Source organism: Cetorhinus maximus, chromosome 16 (assembly GCF_964194155.1).
Source record: "Cetorhinus maximus chromosome 16, sCetMax3.hap1.1, whole genome shotgun sequence".
NCBI lineage: Eukaryota > Metazoa > Chordata > Chondrichthyes > Lamniformes > Cetorhinidae > Cetorhinus > Cetorhinus maximus.
In genome coordinates, this window is record NC_135894.1 from 69,857,906 (window position 1) to 69,876,326 (window position 18,421).

The following is an 18,421-nucleotide window of genomic DNA, read 5'->3' on the forward strand; positions in this document are numbered from 1 at the left end:
GATCAGCCATGACCTTGTTGACTGGCAGAGCAGGCTTAAATGAGCTGAATGGCCTACTCCTGCTCCTATTTTTATCATCTAAACTTTACTGCCCACTTAAGTAAAACAGACTGCTAGGAGAAAGACAGTAGTATCATGCAACGCAAGATTTAAAAGGATAGAAATAAAAACTACAGTCCCAGGATTTAGATTTTTAATCAAAAATAGGCACTTGTGGCAAATGTTTCAAATGCAGAATTTTCTCATGTACATTTTCTCATTAAAATGAACGTAAACAATACTTGTACAAAGAACATTATAGTATTTGATGTTTTTTGGATCATAATGCTTCTCCCTGGTTCACATTTTTCCTGAGAGAGTTAAATTTGTAAAGAATATCCCTTTATGGAGATATTTCAAAAGCAATCAAAACAATTTGAATGTCTTAATTTGTTTTTAATCTTAGACATTCTTGTTTATAGAATAATTATAAGATATTGTCCCAAACTATTACGTTATAGGATTTTAATGCATTTATATGAAGTGCAAAAAGACATTTTATTATAATGCAAACCTGAAAATTCTTCCCTTCATCTCCCAGTTTAAGAACAAAGCAGAGTTGTAATATGCTCAAAATTGCAAGACAACTGTAGCAATACCAATATAGAAAATATGCAAGATCACTTATAATGATTGATTTATTTAATTAGCTCAAAGTAGCATTTGTAGCATAAACTTCCCTTCTGTCGCGGCAGCCTTAAGTTGAGGGAAATCTAGAAAAATCCAGTGTTCTGGCTGTCGACATTCACAATTTTCTTTCGCCTAGAATAAACAACTAGATATTACAATGGAGTTAAAGGATGAATACATTTATATTAAAGGGAGAAATATACTAATGAGATCAAATAGATCACAAACTGGGTATAATCTGTTACTCCTTGATGTTTGAACTACAGCTTCAATGAAAGATAAAGTATTTTATGCTTTAAGTTTGAACGTTTTAGATCTGCCAGAACTAATGTCAATTAATGGATCTTTAAATGGTTTCATCATAAGGAACTGCTGCTCAAGTCAAAAATCACTAAGGGTTAAGTGTAAAATAGATCAATTTGTCAGGAATCCAATATGATAACAGTACTGAATTTTTAATTTCAAATTGGGTCCTCAGGCATTGTGTGCATTTGCAGCAGCGTGGTGCATAGCCAGTAATGCAAAGTCATCTTGAATACACTTCCAGTGCACACAGCAAATAACATGTTGGAGTGGTTGAGTTCAGTAACAAATCTGTTTAGGTCTTGAAGGGAAATGAGCTACAAAGTTGAAACATTCCAAAGGTTGCTTTGGAGGCACCTCTACAGATGGCATAGCCAAGGGTACCATAACAAAATAAGCTAATGTTTTATATTATAATCTGATGAAAAGGTCATCAACCTGAAATGTTACTGTTTTACCTCCATAGATGCTGCTTGATCAACTTGCTGAGCATTTCCAGCATTTTCGGTTTTTATTTGAGTTAATCTTTTATCTGTGGTCTTCATTTGACAAAAACATTTCTGGACCATTCCAAATGTACTTAGACCTGGTGTAATGTACCAGTAGCCAGAATTTTTCCAGTCCCTTGGCAGCAGTTTTGGAAGGGAGTTGGGAAGAGATGCAAATTTAGAATGTAATGTGTTGGCTCAGCTCCTCAATGTGGTCTCACCACCAGGCATATTTCCCAGGAGTGATCTGAGAGTGCAATTGCCACCCGCATGCAGGAGGCCTGCAGGCAATTAAAACAGTTAAGAATTCGATTAACTGCAATTGTCATTGAGGGAGGCAAGTTTCTTAAGTGTCCCACAGGCCACCTGCTATGTCAGGAAGCCGGCAACGCATCAGGTGTGGGAAGTCCAAGCTGCATAATAATTGAAATTTTAAATGATTTACCAGCAGTAATTCTCAATGCTCATGCATCCCCACTACAGCCAATTCATGGAGACTGATGTCTCTGCTAATGTTGACCTGATGCAATGGCAGCTGCGCCCCTCCATTTGAAGGTGCCTCCATGGTGCTCTGCTGCTTCTACTGCTGGCCCCTCAGCAGCACCCAGGCTGTGAAGGCTGCTGGCAGCCATTGCCACACTCTGCACTGAATATAATCTGTAGACTCTGGAACCTGGCCTCTGTCTCTAACTGGATGGGGCTCCCAAAAGTTAATTGGCTGGCATCCTTCGCATCATGCTGGGGGCTGATCTCATATCAGTGGGATCGGGACCCAGAAATGGTCCTGACGCTCAAGTCTTTGAAAAGTTGGGAAGATTCAGACCAGCGTTGCCTTACAAGGCACTTTAGTGTCAGATGTGGCTCAGTTCATCGCACACTTCATTCTGATTCTTACGGTTGTCAGTTCAAGTTGCCAAAAAATCAAGGCAAACACCAGTACAGCAATGAGGGAATGCTACATTCAGAGCTGCCATCTTTCAAATGGGATCTTAAACCTCAGTCCCATCTGCTCTCAAGTGGGAGTAAAATAACCCATGAAACGGTTTAATCTGTAGTTTCAGAAAAAATGGCTATTCTTTCAACTATTCATCTACTTTCCAAACACACAGGCATGCCTGTCTTTTATCCAGGCACTCTGCATTGCTGCTGTAATGTTCCAGTTGCCCAGGAAATGTAGAAAGTAACAAATACCAAGAACCCTCCAGCTCATTCTTTTTTTTTTTCATTTTGTGTCTTATTCATACTTTTTGAAAAGCTGATAAATACTGCAGCCCAACAACAACCTATACTGATATAGCACTTTTAATAGAGAAAAAAATCCAAAGACAATTCAGGAAGCTATAACCAGATAAAAATGGACAAAGGAAGTATTAGGAGGGCTGACCAAAATCTTGATCAAATAGGTTGATTTTAAATGAGGGTCTTGAGAAGGAGCAGGAGATGGAGGAGCAGACTGGTTTAGAAATGGAATTCTACAGCATAGGCCCAGACAGCTGAATGCCTTGATGGGAAAAAGTTACAGGCTATCATTTGCTCATCAAAAGCTTTACTTCAAGGAATGTCTTACACTAATGTTCTAAAATATGTTCTTCTAAGTTAAGAAGTTGTGTTATCAGGGAAAAATGAGCAGCTTCAATCTGCGAGTTCACCCCTAAGGTGCTGACAGGATTTACAGGAGAAGATATTTGGTGAAGTGCACAGCATGTGAAGCCCAAGTGCAGGCAACATCATAGGAGGCTTAAGTGGAGAATTCTAGAACTACAGATTCAGCAGAAATGCTCCAAGAACTGCTGGTACAGCTCACAAGGCATGCCTATAAATAGTTTCTCAGTGATTGCATGAAATGCTAAGCTAAAAGTTTCCAGACATTTAAATACATTTCCGCTGTGCACACAACACGCCAGAGGGGTTGACATCTACAGAAGTCAGCAGCCTTAGGTACAGCCTGACCAAACTGCAGACCACATACTGATCGAGCACTGTAGCAGAACCCATTTGCCAAAGGGTCCAAGCTCAGAAATAGGCTCCATCATGAATGCTTTGGGGTTCTGAAGACAACTTTACTTCAACAACCTTACTGCTGCCCAATAGTGTGCTGCGCAGACTGCTGTAGATGTTGAAGGAGCACCCAGAAGGGTAATAGTTGGAGCTGATGACATGGGAAAGCTATCTCAGCAACGCCACACTATAAGATCCAGGCACTTTGTTAAATAATTACAGGCCCAGATAAATACTACATGAAAATCTATGGCACATGACATTTTACAGCAAACAACAGCCTAATCAAGTATTGGGCCAACTTCATCTCAAACAGATAGTCACTGACACAAAGCAACCATCATGTTCACTCCTCTCCACAAGGAAAGCAGTAGAATGCTGTTAAATCCTGTCAGCACCTTAGGGGTGAACTCGCAGATTGTTTTGAGTTGCGCGATTAAAGCTGCTCATTTTTCCCTGATAACACAACTTCTTAACTTAGAAGAACATATTTTAGAACATTAGTGTAAGACATTCCTTGAAGAGCAGGACACACACAATACATTGTTGGAAGGGAAGACTGGTTATTATGGTATCATTGAAAGCGCTCTCAATATTTTTATTCAAAGTGCAGCATTAAAAGAAGCCATGATTTGCTTAAGTACAATATCTTATTTTGTGTACGACTTTGAGAAGTTCTTTGTAGTAACTGGTTCATTCTAAAACAGCCAGACATGCCTCTCTCCAAATCAGCTGGGGTAAAATGCAATAGTGCTGTCACTGCCATGTGGGAATTAGGCAAAGAAAATGGAGAGATACACTACTACTTTTTAATTGATATATTAATTATGATAATCATCACTACTTGTGATTCTAAAACTATTTAACGCATGCTGCTCCTTTTAAAGTAAGCAAAAGTAAACTTCAGTTTACTCAAAATTCCTGCGGAGTTGTATTATTAGGAACAGAAAGAATAGCTACTGGTTTTGCTTTACTGTTTGGAAATTTGGACAGAAGCAAAAGGACTGAACACTAAAACAGGATCCAACCCATCACTACAAATTGTTAGAAGGTAGGAAGTTTTTACCAGTCAAATTCCTTTCTTATTCAGGCTTTACACTGTAGTACTCCTTGGGTGTTACTGTTTTGATTCCACCAAAGTAATCCAGGACCAAAATGTTGGTAATGTTGAGTTTGGCAAAGTACCATCCATGATCACTTGGCCAGCCAGACATTGCTGGATGTCGGCTGAAGAGAGCTTCTTTGGCAAAATCAATTTCAGCCTTATTCACCTGAAAAATAAACATGTAGAAAATTCATCCCCTCCATAACATTAAGGAAACTAGAAATGGTTATTCAATGGAACATTTTTCCATTTATCATGCTTAGGGCAGTATTACAGAACAGAGCTAGCAACAAATCGCACTGGACTGTCTCACCCTCAGAACAAGAGCATAATGTGGCTGCCAAGCAATTGAGTGAGAGGGGATGACTGAAGGTACTGAATGGATATTTTTGTTGATGCAAATGCATAAAAATTGTGTCCTTATTACAAAACCTTTAAAGACAAACAAACAATCTCAGTAATGCAAAGATCTATTTCCACAACTTGAAAAAACATCTGTAAAAAGAAACTCAGCACAAAGCATCAAAATTTTGCACTGAAATGCAGGTTTAATTTACTGGCAATTCATTGAATTCCCTCTCAATCACACTCTTGTGGGAGGAAATATTGTCACTGAGCCTAATGTTGCATGCTTTCAAGCACTCAATTTGAATGCAACAACAGAGAACCAAGAGCAGAAAGTGCTCCTGCCAAACTGGAGAGGTATTTCTGAGCAATGGAAGGAAGCAGAAGGTAAGGAGAAGGGGCAGAATTTTTCATAGGAAACAGCTGAATACCTTCATAATTCTTCCAGAGAGGATCACACGACAACAAAGTGGACTTTGGGGATCAAACTTTTTTTCCCTACAGTAGTCCGTCTCTGCCAAGGACATAGCCAGGGATATTTCTGGATTAGTCTACAATAAAATTAGAAAGTGAGGCAGTAACAGTGAATAGAAATCATAATGTCAAATCACAGTAATTTACATCCAGAAAGAAGAATCATAGGACCACAAAACCTTATAGCACAGAAGGATATTTAACCCATCATGCCTGTTCTGAATCATTGAAATTAATTCCATCCTTCCATTCTTGTTTCCTAGTCTTGCAAAATTTTCCTTTTCAAGTATACATCCAATGTTCTTTTGGGGAGTGCATCCCAAATCAGAACTTTCTGCGTAAAAACATTTCTCCTTGTCTATCCTCTGATCTTTTGCCAATTATCTTAAAGCTGTGTCCTCTAGTTACTAACCCGTCGAAACAGTTTATTCAGCAATATCAAAAATCCCTCGATTTTGACATTTCGCATCTTTTAACCTTCTCTACTCTAGGAGAATAATCCCAATTTCTCTAGTATCTCCACATAACTAAAGTCATCTCTGGTACAATTCTGAATTCTCCGCTATGTTATCTCTAAGGCTCTGACATCCTTGCTAAAGTGTGGTGCCCAGAATGGGGACACAATATCCAGCTGGCAGTGGTTTATAAAAGGTTTAATCAGTTTATAAACATTTAGCAAAAGTCTCTTGCTTTTGTACTCCAAGGCTCTATAAAGCTCATATGCATAATAGCTTTATCACCTTCAAAGATTTATGTATGCGAACCCTGGTCTTTATTTCTGCATCCTATTTAAATTTGTACCAATTAGAATATATTACCCCACCTCATTTTTCCTCCAAAAATGCATCACTTCAACTCTCTGCATCAATTTCATCTGTCAGATGTCTTGCCATTTCATGCTACTATCTGTTTCACTGTTTACTACACTTCTAAGTTTTGTGTCATCGGCAAAGTTTGAAATTGTGCTCTTCAACTGTTATGGTACGGCAGATGGTAAATGCTGAGCTGCTCAAATCCCAGAGGGAAACTTGAAACAGCTGCCAAAACGGTTTTTGCAATTTGTATAGTATAAGGAGTGGTTCTGAAATCAGGAAATGATTTCCCTGACTACTTGTGATGATTTTATAGTAAACATTTAAAAGAATAAAGGAAAAAAATAAATCACAATTACACTTAAACTCAAGAACGGCTTCACACAGTAAGCAGTACTTTAAAACAGTTCCATAAATCTTAACTACCCTCTGGGCTAACCTTCCCCTTTTCTGATCAGCAACTATTCTTATAGATTTTAGTCCAGTAATTTTTACAACAGTGCTTTTTCCTTGGGGTGTCCTGAGGCTGGCAGCAACTGCTTCTTTCAGTCTAGCCTTGTTCATTCACACTATTTTCTTAGAGTTCTGACCAGCTACCTGCTGTCTTCTGGGAGATCTGACCAGCTATCCTGCTGTCTTCTGGGAGATCTAAGTAACTACCCCCACCTAGGCATCAGTATTTCCTTAAATGCATTCCTTCCCTTTTGATCTCAAACCAGTTTCTTTAGAAATGCTTTCGTCCCAGAATTGATTAAACTTGTTTTGTTAGCCTAGTAAAAACATACCTCACTTACTTATACCATTTTACAACCTGCATATATCCATCCCCCTTTGAACTACAACAACTCAATTACTCCCGTTTTGCTTTATTTAAAACTCTGTTTGAAGTTCCTCTTGGTCCATTAACATATCAAAACCACTTCTTACTGTTGGCTTTAGACTCTTGCCATCACTCTAGCTCTTAATCCGATTGCAGCTTGATTTCCAGTACATAAAATATGCCAGAGTTATTACCATAAGAAAAATTACTACAATTTCTTGTTTTCTTGACACAACCCAAGTCCAGGTCAATTTCGAACAAAGAATTCAACTGAAACATTTCAATTTCATGCAAAATATACTTATCAATGTATTTATTAATGTCTAGATTATTGAAGACTGGTCAGTTACCAGAAAAAAGCTACACTCAAAATGAACCACACTGACTCAGCAAACTTCCATAATCGCTGCTAATCTTTAAATTGACGTCAAATTAATTATCAGCAAGGTGCAGCCTTTAAAAGTCAGCACAGCAGCTGAGTTTTTGCAAAAAAAAATGTTTTAAATTTCAAACTGTAGAAAAAAGGTTTATTTCGAATTTAAGACTTATCACACTCTCTCTCCCAGGGCTTTGAAACTGTAAAACCTTTAACTTTCCCATTTTTTCCCATTTGCAGCTTTTTCCAACATTCTGGGTCTCGAGGTTATTTCTCATGGCTGATTTTTTTCCCCCACTTTCATTTGTCTACTTCTGTCCCCTTTTGTTCAACTCTGTTCTTATACTCGTACATTTCTAGACTTTAGATCACCTTAAGAAAACATTGCATGCATTCACTACCACTGACATTGTAACGGCTACTGGCACAGCATGACTTTAACGAAACATAAATTACGATTATAAACGTCCACATAACTAAGCTGCTAAATCCAGTACTAAATGTTGTGAATCTTAGTAGCACTCTTGCCTCTGAATCACAAGGTTGTGGGTTGAAGGGCTTGAGCACAAAAAGTAATCAATACTGACATTCCAGCGGAGTACTAAGAGAGTGCTGCGCTGTCAGATGCGATGTTAAATCGAGGGGGATGTTAATTCGAGGGGGGTCCTAGCTCCCTGTCTCAGGTGGATGTAAAAGATTCCTTCGCACTGTTTCAGAGTAGGGGAGTTATCCCCAGTGTACTTTCCAATATCTATCTATCAACATCACCAAGAAGACTACCTGGTCATTATCGCATTGCTGTTTGTGGGTGCCACATTACATCAGTGACTACACTTCAAAAGTTCTTAACTGGCTGGAAAGTGCTTTGAGGCTTCCAGTGCTCGTGAACATGCTCTATAAAAACAAATCTTTCTTTTTATTCTAATCTTACTTTGTATGTACTTGTGAAGCTTTTAATTCGTTGCTTATAATAGGACAACACTGACTAATTTATTCCTTAATCATTAAGTGGCGCACAGAGAGTTAAAACCACATCGGGATAAGTTTTAAAAAGGTGCAAACAGACCGCAGCTGGTATGAGAGTTGGAGAGGTGCAGCCAGACGGTGACTAATCTAGTGCTGGGTCTGTTTGCCCTGTGCTGTAGCAGCCCAGCCTCGTACCTGCATGTCCTGCACCGAGATTTCCAGTGGGGTCAGGTACAGATAGGGATTCCCGCTGCCCTTCCCCAGCGGCCCGTCGCTCACCGAGAACATGCTGGAGAAAGGCCAGCCTTTCAGCGGCGAGTGTGTGGAGATGGTGGCCACCGAGCCCCAGTCACAGGCATGGACGATGTACCGTGCCATTTGGGCCAATTTATCGTGAGGGGGGATCAATCTCGACCCCCCGAGGGAGGTCAGCACTAGCAAGAGCAAAGCAAACTCACTGCCCCACATCGTCAAACCGACTGACTGACAATCCTGGCCACTAGCCCGCGCATGCGCACAGCGTCCGGCTGTCATGTGAGGTAGAAATGTTCATTGAGCAGGAAGCAGCAGTAGTGGAAACAGAGCTGGACACAATTCACCTATACACTCTCCTCCCGCAAAAATAAAAAAAAATACACTCTACTCCAGCAGTAATAGACACAGCTGTACACAATTCACCCATACACTCTCCTCCAATAGTAATAGATACAGAGCTATACACAATTCAAATATACACTCCTAAAGTAATAGACAGAGAGTTGTACACAATTCACCTATACTCTCTCCTGTGGGAATTGACACAGAGCTGTACACAATTCACCTATGTACTTTCCTATAGTAATAGACACAGAGCTGTACACAATACACTCTCCTCCAGTGGCAACAAGCAGAGCTGTACACAATTCACCTATACACTCTCCTCCAATGGTAGCAAATACTCAATGACACTGATTCAACTGAGTGTTTCCTCATAAGTTCATTCGAAAAGGCGCACAATCCCCACTGCTAAGGTTTCAAATTGACCAGTTTTAAATGCTCTGATTATTTTGGACAGAAACAGCTGAGCTTACTAGTTCATACCTAGTTAAGGTGCACTCGATGTTAAAAAAAATAACATTTCCACATTCTAACAATAATACCAATTAAGAAGTATCCATCAAATAAATAACTCAATAATTCAACTTTGCAACAAAAAATGAACAGCTTTAGGTGTTTAAATCTTCTGGTTTTGTAAAGGTGCCAATCTACCTGCTACCTGGTTATTTTCTGGAATACAGACACGCTGCATAGATTGGAGGGAATTTCCCCTAGGATCCAGGTTACTGGCTGTTTTTTCTTCGAGTGAACACCAACATTTAAGGATTGGGATTATATTTACTTGTAATTTGTGGTCCTGGTCAGTCTCCCAATTTCTACCATCTGTGAATTTAAGCTCCTGCAAATCTCGGTTGCCCATGTCCTAGCTCACACAAATTCCCATTCATCCATTACCCTCATGTTTGCTAGCTACGTTTGCTTCTGATTAGACAATACCTTAATTTTAACATTCTCATCCTTCTTTTCAAATCTCTCCATGGCCTCAGCCCTCTCTATGCCTATAATCTCTTCCAGCTGCACAACTTTGAGGTATCTGTGCTCCTCTAATTCTGGCCATTTGTGCACTACCCTCACTGTAAAAACCATTGAAAATATTAAGCCTTGTTGAATGAGATGAAACAGAGATTTTAGCAATCTACTGTTATAACTATTAGTAAACAACCTCTCTGGCCCTGAACAACTAATTTTAGAAGTATGGCGTGTCATTCCCCCCATTCCTTGATAAAAAATTCCAACTTATAAAATAATTTTAAAAATTGTATTTTTTTAAAGATTGTTCAAACTCCTGCCATAATTTCAAGTGTACATCCCAATCTTTATTTCACTTTATGTTAAATGATGAAAAAGTAATCTATAATCCCTATTTTTTACTTCCTGGGTTGCTGTCTGTAAATATCCATCAATCTGTTTGGCTGATCATTATGTCACTTGTTGACTACTTCACAGTTGCTGGTTGCCACAGATCTGATACAGATGGCATCAAGTTGAAAGTCATGTTGAAACAGGGGAAATTGACATCTAAGATAATCACTGTGGGTGCTTTTATCGAGGTCAGTGTTTTGAGATGGTTCTTCTGACCTGTGGACTCTAGGCATGGTTCTCCGTTACTGGACAGACTGTAGTTGTACACTGGCACTTGCCTAACACTTGTTTATTAGTGCTATATCTAAACAGGTTACAGATTAGGCATGTGACTTCTGAGCATAGTGTTCTTATCTCTCTCTCAAGAGAGAGAGTGTCGAACACATAACTGACTGATATCAGTGATACATCATCATCTACATCACACATTAGCATATCCATTCTGTTAACCCTTTATACTACACTGATCCCCAGTGTGCATCTATTTTTTAATGACAGTATGACACTCTGGGTGGAATCATCCCAGATTTGCACAAGAAGAGACATTTCACCTGTTGGCCGCAATGGCGAGTTTTCACGCCGTATCTTCCCATTCCTGGCATGTCCCACCACATTAATTATGCATTCTCGGGAAACACCCAAGATTGCTAGCGGGGTGGCCTCTAATTTGCCCACCCAGCTATCACCTCACACCTTCAATAATCTGGGTGCCATATTTAAAGAGCGTCCCTGCACAGAGCTAGCAATCTAAGGGATTAAAAGCCATGGCTTCCAAAGAGAGAAAACATTTGCCCCCAAATTTAGTGATGCCTCCTTTGGGCACCTACTCAATGCAGTGGAGGTCTGCCATGAAGCCCTCTGCCCTTGCTCTGGGTGAAGACCTGCAAGCAAGGTCACCAATCCAGCTTGGGAGGTGATGGCAGCAGTGGTCAACACCAATGCACTGCAAAAGAGGACAGCCACCCAGTGCTGAAAGAGGATGAATTATCTCCTCCATTCTGCCAGGGTAAGTCGCTCTTCTCATCACTCTCACCTCACACACTCACAAACCCATCACACATCCACAGGGCCCTCACTCCCTGCTGGTTCAAGGGACATCACCATTCACTCTCTCACACACACCTTCATCTGCCCTGCAGATCATGTCCTCACCCCATTCATGGCACCAATCACCACCCATACATGCCAGGCATCTTTCTCATCTGGCATGGCAGGCATCCTGATTATACTCTCTCCATCTCTATTCATGCAGGACAAGCTGCCACACAACAAGAGGGAAAGGTCGCAGACCGGTGGAGGAATGTCTGACATCAAGGTCCTCACAGACTTTGAAAACAGAGTCATCCAGCTGGCCAGCGAAAATATGGACCGTTCCTGTGCTGATGGTGAGGTCAGCGGTGCTCAACCAAGCGAGGATCCAGCAGTGCAACATCTATCAGACAACCATGCTGTGAGTAAGCTCCCCAGTTCTGCAGTCCCCAGCTATTCACTAATGATCTTTCCTTGCTTTCACAGGCACATCTGGGAAGCAGTGAGGGGGCCCATGAGCCACGTCCTCGACACAAGCCCCTAAGACACCTCGGAAGAAGAATCTGATGACACCCTAATTGAAGAACCATCACAGCACTCACCCACACCCTCCACCAGTGCAGAGACACACACCTCGCTGGGACCTAGTTCTAGAGTGGCCTCAGGGTCACAAGCTGGTGAGCACATTGCACTTTCTGATTCACAGCAGGTTGAGGTAGGAACTTCCCAGGTTTCAGGCACTCAGAGGAAGTTGGAAGCCAGAAATCTGCTGAGTCCGAGTCAGATGAGGAACCTCTGGTCTCGGTCATACCTCAGTTGCCGGAGCTGCAAAGGCAAGCTTGGGAACATCAGGTAGGGATGTCCACTGCATTCCTCAGATTGCAAGGCACAATGGAGGAGTCTGTCTACCTTCAGTCTGAGGTGATAGCACCAGCATGCCAATGCACCTAGGTCAAAACTGGTAGGGTGCCAGCCGCCATGGAGACCTTGGTCCAGGACATTAGTCCTGCACTGCTCTGCAGGGGTGTCCAGCCCATCCAAATCCCCTCTTCCTGTGACTCCAGCAGCTCAAGCTCTATAGGCTGAGGAAAGTGCCACTACCACACTGCAGGATCCCAAAAGCAGACCGGGGCCCTCCAGGTCTTGGCCCTCCAGAGGACACCTGCCAAGGTCATCAGACCAAGTCACCAGGCACTCAGAGGAAGTTGGAAGTCAGAAATCTGCTGAGTCGAGTCACCAGACTGCCTCCACCTCGGCTGTGGATGTTGGGGGAGCACAAGGTTGTAGTGGCAGGGAGAGGAAGGTTAAAAAGATGTAGTTGCACAGCCTGGGCACAGGTGTTAATCACTTGTACATAATGTTCACTATTGTAAATAAACACCCGGGAATGTCTCCTTGCCAATGGCTCCTTGTTGTGATGAGCAGTGTTCATGTCACTCAGATGTGAAACCTTGGTTCTTACACAAGATAACGGCAGATGTCTCAGTCTAGGGCCTCTTCCCTGTGCAGTGTGTAACCTTCAGACCAAAGTGATGGTCTGGCTTCACACTCACTGGACACATCAGTGATGCCTGCATCTCGATGGTGCTGCCAGAATGTTGTGGGCAGGTGTCAGGGAGTTCCGTCATTCTCTCTTTGTGCTGTCAGCACCTTTGAGGCGGGGCTGGACCCCCATCTCTTCAGCATCTGTGACTGGTGACAGTGTGCTCCTGAAGGGGACAGATGCTGAAGGCTGACAAAGGATCAGGTGTACTTAAAGTTTCATGGCTATGTCTCCACGATATGACCCTGATCACAGAGCGCAAGTGAGCTGCCCTCAGCCAGACAGGAGTCAAACATTCACAGAGTCTGTGAGGATCTATGGAGTGTCCTCACTGCATATCATCATCATCCTCCTGCAATCTTGCAACTATTAGGGCCTCCACTGTGCCTCCATGACATGAGCCTGAGCACTGAGGGTATGTGCGCTCCAATCAACCACACAGGAGTCAAACATTCACAGATGCAAGGTGAGGGTGTCACGACTGTCCACACTGCATCTCGTCATCATTCTCCATGAATCTTGTGGCTATGAGGGTGTTAAATCCCGGTCACTAGTTTAGTTGGACTAATGGATCTGGGTTGGACGCTTGTTTCAGGATGACTGAGTTGGTACCATAGACAGAGTAGATCAGCAGAGAGTTCTTATGTAGAACACATTCTATTTATTTACAAAGGAACTCAGCAGTTGCATTTGTGTGCTTACAACTCAAACCCTGTCTCTACATTACAGACTAACTCTAGGCTACTCCTACTGACTACGAAGATAGCCCATGCTACTCTGCTACTGGACATCAAGATCATGTGATCTTCCATTATAACATTCTTCTTAAAGGTATATTACACATCAGATTACCACAGAGGGCCTCCCGAGCACGCCTGTCTCATCTGGCCAGTGCAATGGCCTCATCGCAGGGATCCTCGCCTTTGAGGACCTTATCACTGTCATCCCCTTTGACGTCCTCCTCATTGGAAGAGACGTGCGGCTTTTCCATCTGCTCCTCAGCCAAGTCCTCCCCTTGTTGCAGCACTAGGTTGTGGAGCATGCAGCAAGTGACGATGATGCACGATATCCTCAGTGGATTGTATTGCAGTGCACCGGAGGCACTGGAACCTCATTTCAATATGCCTACTGTTTGCTCCACCAAATTCCGGGTTGCAGCATTAGCCTCATTATACCATCACTCTGCTGCAGTCTGAGGCCGCTGCATTGGCGTCATCAGCCACATTCTCTGTGGGTAGCCCTCACCCCTGAGGAGCCAACGCTGCAGCCTCTCTGGACCCTGAAAGATGTCAGCGGTCTGAGACCTGCTAAGAATGTAGGAGTCATGGATGCTCCCTGGGAATCATGCGCAGACCTGTAGGATGCAATTGTGGTGGTCGCACAAAGCAAGTGGAAGCCCTTGTGGTTGATGTGGTTGACCGCTTGCTGCCATGGAGATCCAAGTGGCACGTGAGTGCAGTCAATGGCACCCTGCACCTGTGGAAAACCTGAGATCTGTGCAAATCCCAGAACTCTTGCTTCCTGGCTTTCCTAATCCCTGGCAAAATGCACAAAGTTCTGTGCCTTCACAAAGATGGCATCCATGACCTCCTGGATACACTTGTGCATGGGGGCTCGCGAGATCCTGCACAGGTCACCTGTGGGGCACGGGAAGAAGCCACTGACATAAAAATTGAGTGCCATAGTCACTTTCACGGCCACTGCCAGTGGATGCCCTCCAAGTCCCCGTGGCGCCAAATCCTGCAGCAGGTGGCATATGTGACTGACCAGTTCCCTAGACATGCGCAGTCTTCGGCGACACTGGTTCTCAGTCATCTGGAGGAATGACAAACGGTGTCAAAAGACCCCGGATCTAGCATCACACCAATGAGCGACGGCTCGCTGTGGATCTTCCACGTGCACAGCAGACCCTGCCACTCCTTCATCTTGAGGGAGGTACTCCTCCCTTTGCTGAGCCAGGCGCCTCCGCCACTCTCATCTTCTTCTTCTCTGCTCTCTGTAAGCTATGAAGCATAAATCACCAGGCTCCATGATCCTGATGTTCTCCTCCTGCAGATCAAGAGAGAGAGATGCATGGGTTAGCATGGGTGCCCTAAGAACCTCTCTTGGTTAAGTCCGAAGACCCCGTCACACATGCGAGAGAGTGCTGGCCACTGCTTGGATGGCCAATGTGTAGTGTGCTCATTGGCTGTCTGAAACCCCACCCACCTCCGCCCTACTCTACCCAACTGATTGGCGGTAGCTTTGCCCATTGGACTGCATGCTGTGCTCTCAGCTCAGACACAGGCATTCTCCTAACCTGCACTGCAAGGCTGCACTGTTAGCTTGAACCATGATGGATACTGGTCCAAACCTTAATAAAGACATTGCAAGAGGCTGTGAGCACCTCCACCAGTGACTGTGCCATAACCATCTTTCACAAGGGGATTCTACAACTTGCCCAGTCGGCCAATTGCTCTGTTGCCCCCTAAAATGCACATTAATTTGCAGTCTGCGTCCAAGGGGTGAAAAGTTCGGGAGCATTTGGTAGCACTTTTATGCTTTTGTGTTGCTTGAGTGGGCTGAAAAGTTTCAAAGGCCCAACTCCAAGCATGTCAATGGAGCTGCAGCTGAACGGTCTCAGCTTCAGAAGAATGTTCACTTTTGACAAACTTTTCCAAGTGCACGGCTGCTTCCCTCACCGTCCCCCGCCCCAGCTTCCCCGGCATGTGCTTGTGTCCCTCCTTCAGTCTGTGCTGCATAGCCCCCCACCGTCACCGGCCTGACCTGCACTGGAGTCCATGCCCCAGCACCACGTTGAAAGCCAGCTGGGAAAAAGCAACTTGGCTGTATCGCCCGTGAATGTGCGGTGCCTCTTCCTTGATGTCCTACGGGTGATGATTGCGAGCGCTGCGCAATGTTGTGTGCACTCACCTCCAAGTTCCCCTCGAAGTTCAGGTCACCAGGTCCACACGTTTTAAAGGCAGTCATGAAGCACGCCATTCTGAAGTCACGCCAACATGGGTGGTAAATGTGACGAGGGGGGATGATTCCAGCAAACAGGGCTCATAATGAGATGCTAAAGCATTGAAATTGGGTTCCCGACGTTGGAAGGCGAGAAATGCGGCTCACCATTGATGGGTGGAGCAGATAATTGCAAACTGGAGTCACAACAGCATAAAACAGGTTTTTGGCCTTCTGGCCATTGTGTCCGCTCACGCCCACCATGGCCCCCGGATCCAATAGGGCTGGAAAATTCCGGCCGATGTCTTTAACAATTTATATTACATGTATGTAATTCCTTTTTTACAGTTACAGCTTCTACCCAACTCCAACTCCTGCTCCTCTCTGTCCCCAAGTCAGATTTGTGAAGGATTCAGTCTCCCACAGTATTCCCGGCCCTTAGGAAAGACAACTTGGAGTCATGTGGGGTTTCTTCTTTGTCTTGGAGGAGATCATCATCAGTAGAATGGGACAGCAACTTTGCAGCATTGCTAGTAAGCAGAATGTAGGTTTCAGGGTTACTGAACTGTAAGGAAAATGAGGGCTTTTCAATGAAAGACTGATCCAAGAGAGAAGACTAGAAGAGAAGAAATTAGGACTCTTTGAAGAATGTGTTGCTCCCTTGAAGCACACAGGGAAAAATCTTCAGAAGACAGATGATCTTCAGCTCCAGGGAGGACTATCACAGCCATATCATTCACTGCTGCATCAAAGACTCATAAGGTATTGAAGATCTGAGATTTCAATGGATTTGGATGATGAAGGAGAAAGCAAAAAATCCTGCAAGCCTTTCAGGAAAAGGAGAAGAGATAATTTCCTAATGATATTTCAGAAGGACAGTCTACTGCCTGCAGGCAATGGTAAGAGAGCTGCACTTTTCTCTGTGTGAATTTTTTTTTTATGCATTCACGGGATGTGGGGTCTGCTGGCTGGGCCAGCATTTATTGCCCATCCCTAATTGCCCCTGAGAAGCTGGTGGTGAGCCTTCTTGGAACTGCTGCAGTCCATGTGGTGTAGTTACACCCACAGTGCTGCTAGGAAGGGAGTTCCAGAATTTTGACCTAGCAACAGTGAAGGAACGAGAATATATTTCCAAGTTGGGATAGTGAGTGTCTTGGAGGGGAACTTCCAGGTGGCGGTGTTCCCATCTATCTGCTGCCCTTGTCCTTCTAGGTGGTAGTGGTCGTGTGTTTGGAAGGTGCTTCCTAAGGAGCCTTGGAGAATTCCTGTAGTGCATCTTGTAGATGGAACACACTGCTGCTAATGTGCGTTGGTGGTGGGGGGAGTGAATGTTTGTGGATGTGGTGCCAATCAAGCGGACTGCTTTGTCCTGGACAGTGCCAAGCTTCTTGAGTGTTGTGAGAGCTGCATTCATCCAGGCAAGTGGGGAGTATTCCATCACATTCCTGACTTGTGCCTTGTAGACGGTGGACAGGCTTTGGGGAGTCAGGAGGTGAGTTACTCTAAGCACGATTCCTAGCCTCTGACCTGCTCTTGTAGCCACAGTATTTATATGGCTAGTCCAGTTCAGTTTCTGGTCAATGGTAACCCCCAGGATGTTGATAGTGGAGGATTCCGTGATGGTAATGTCATTGAATGTCAAGGGGCGATAATTGGATTCTCTCTTGTTGGAGATGGTCATTGCCTGACAATTGTTTGGTGCGAATGTTACTTGTCACTTGTTGGCCCAAGCCTGGATATTGTCCAGGTCTTGCTACATTTGGACATGGACTGCTTCAGTATCTGAGGAGTCATGAATGGTGCTGAACATTGTGCAATCATCAGCAAACATCCGCACTTCTAACCTTATGATGGAAGGAAGGTCATTGATGAAACAGCTGAAGATGGCTGGGCCTAGGACACTACCCTGAGGACCTCCTGCAGTGATGCCCTGGAGCTGAGATGACTGACCTCCAACAACCACAGCCATCTTCCTTTGTGCTAGGTATGACTCCAACCAGCGGAGAGTTTTCCCCCTGATTCCCATTGACTCCAGTTTTGTTAGGGCTCCTTGATGCCACACTCAGTCAACTGCTGCCTTGATGTCAAGGGCAGTCACTCTCACCTCACCTTGGGAGTTCAGCTCTTTTATCCATGTTTGAACTAAGCCTGTAATGTGGTCAGGTGCTGAGTGGCCCTGGCGGAACCCAAACAGGGCATCAGTGAGCAGGTTATTGCTAAGCAAGTGCCACTTGATAGCACTGTTGATGACCCCTTCCATTACTTTACTGATGATGGACAGTAGACTGATTGGCCGGGTTGGATTTGTCCTGCTTTTTGTGTACAGGAAATACCTGGGCAATTTTCCACACAGCCGGGTAAATGCCAGTGTTGTAGCTGCACTGGAACAGCTTGGCGAGGGGTGCGACAAGTTTTGGAGCACAAGTGTTCAGTACTATTGCCAGAATGTTGTTGGGGCCCATAGCCTTTGCAGTATCCAGTGCCTTCAGCCGTTTCTTGATATCACGTGGAGTGAATCGAATTGGCTGAAGACTGACATCTGTGATGCTGGGGACCTCCGGAGGAGGCCGAGATGGATCATCTATTCGGCA

General features: G+C 43.9%; 1 protein-coding gene across 2 annotated transcripts; it reads right to left on the reverse strand.

The window, feature by feature from the left end:
- Positions 1-179: 179 nt before the first annotated feature.
- Positions 180-8,949, reverse strand: LOC144691674 (protein CREG1-like). Of its 2 annotated transcripts, none has more exons than XM_078560002.1 (4): positions 8,552-8,949; positions 5,340-5,459; positions 4,525-4,729; positions 180-814 (listed from the first exon to the last, which is right to left on the reverse strand). In XM_078560002.1, the coding sequence occupies exons 1-3, from the start codon at positions 8,888-8,890 to the stop codon at positions 4,541-4,543; spliced, it is 648 nt and encodes a 215-aa protein (XP_078416128.1). In that variant the 5' UTR covers positions 8,891-8,949; the 3' UTR covers positions 180-814; positions 4,525-4,540. The 2 variants fall into 2 exon arrangements, with proteins under 2 accessions (XP_078416128.1, XP_078416127.1); XM_078560001.1 differs by having other exon boundaries at positions 180-801; positions 8,552-8,943.
- Positions 8,950-18,421: the final 9,472 nt, after the last annotated feature.

What these genes read in the sequence shown, in the direction of transcription:
- LOC144691674 (XM_078560002.1), bottom strand. Translation starts at nt 8,890, where the DNA reads ATGACAGCCGGACGCTGTGCGCATGCGCGGGCTAGTGGCCAGGATTGT. An exon ending in TCTCGGTGCAGGACATGCAG is followed by an intron (nt 5,460 to 8,551) that starts GTACGAGGCTGG and finishes ATTTTATTGTAG; the next exon opens with ACTAATCCAGAAATATCCCT. An exon ending in TCTCTGGAAGAATTATGAAG is followed by an intron (nt 4,730 to 5,339) that starts GTATTCAGCTGT and finishes TTTATTTTTCAG; the next exon opens with GTGAATAAGGCTGAAATTGA.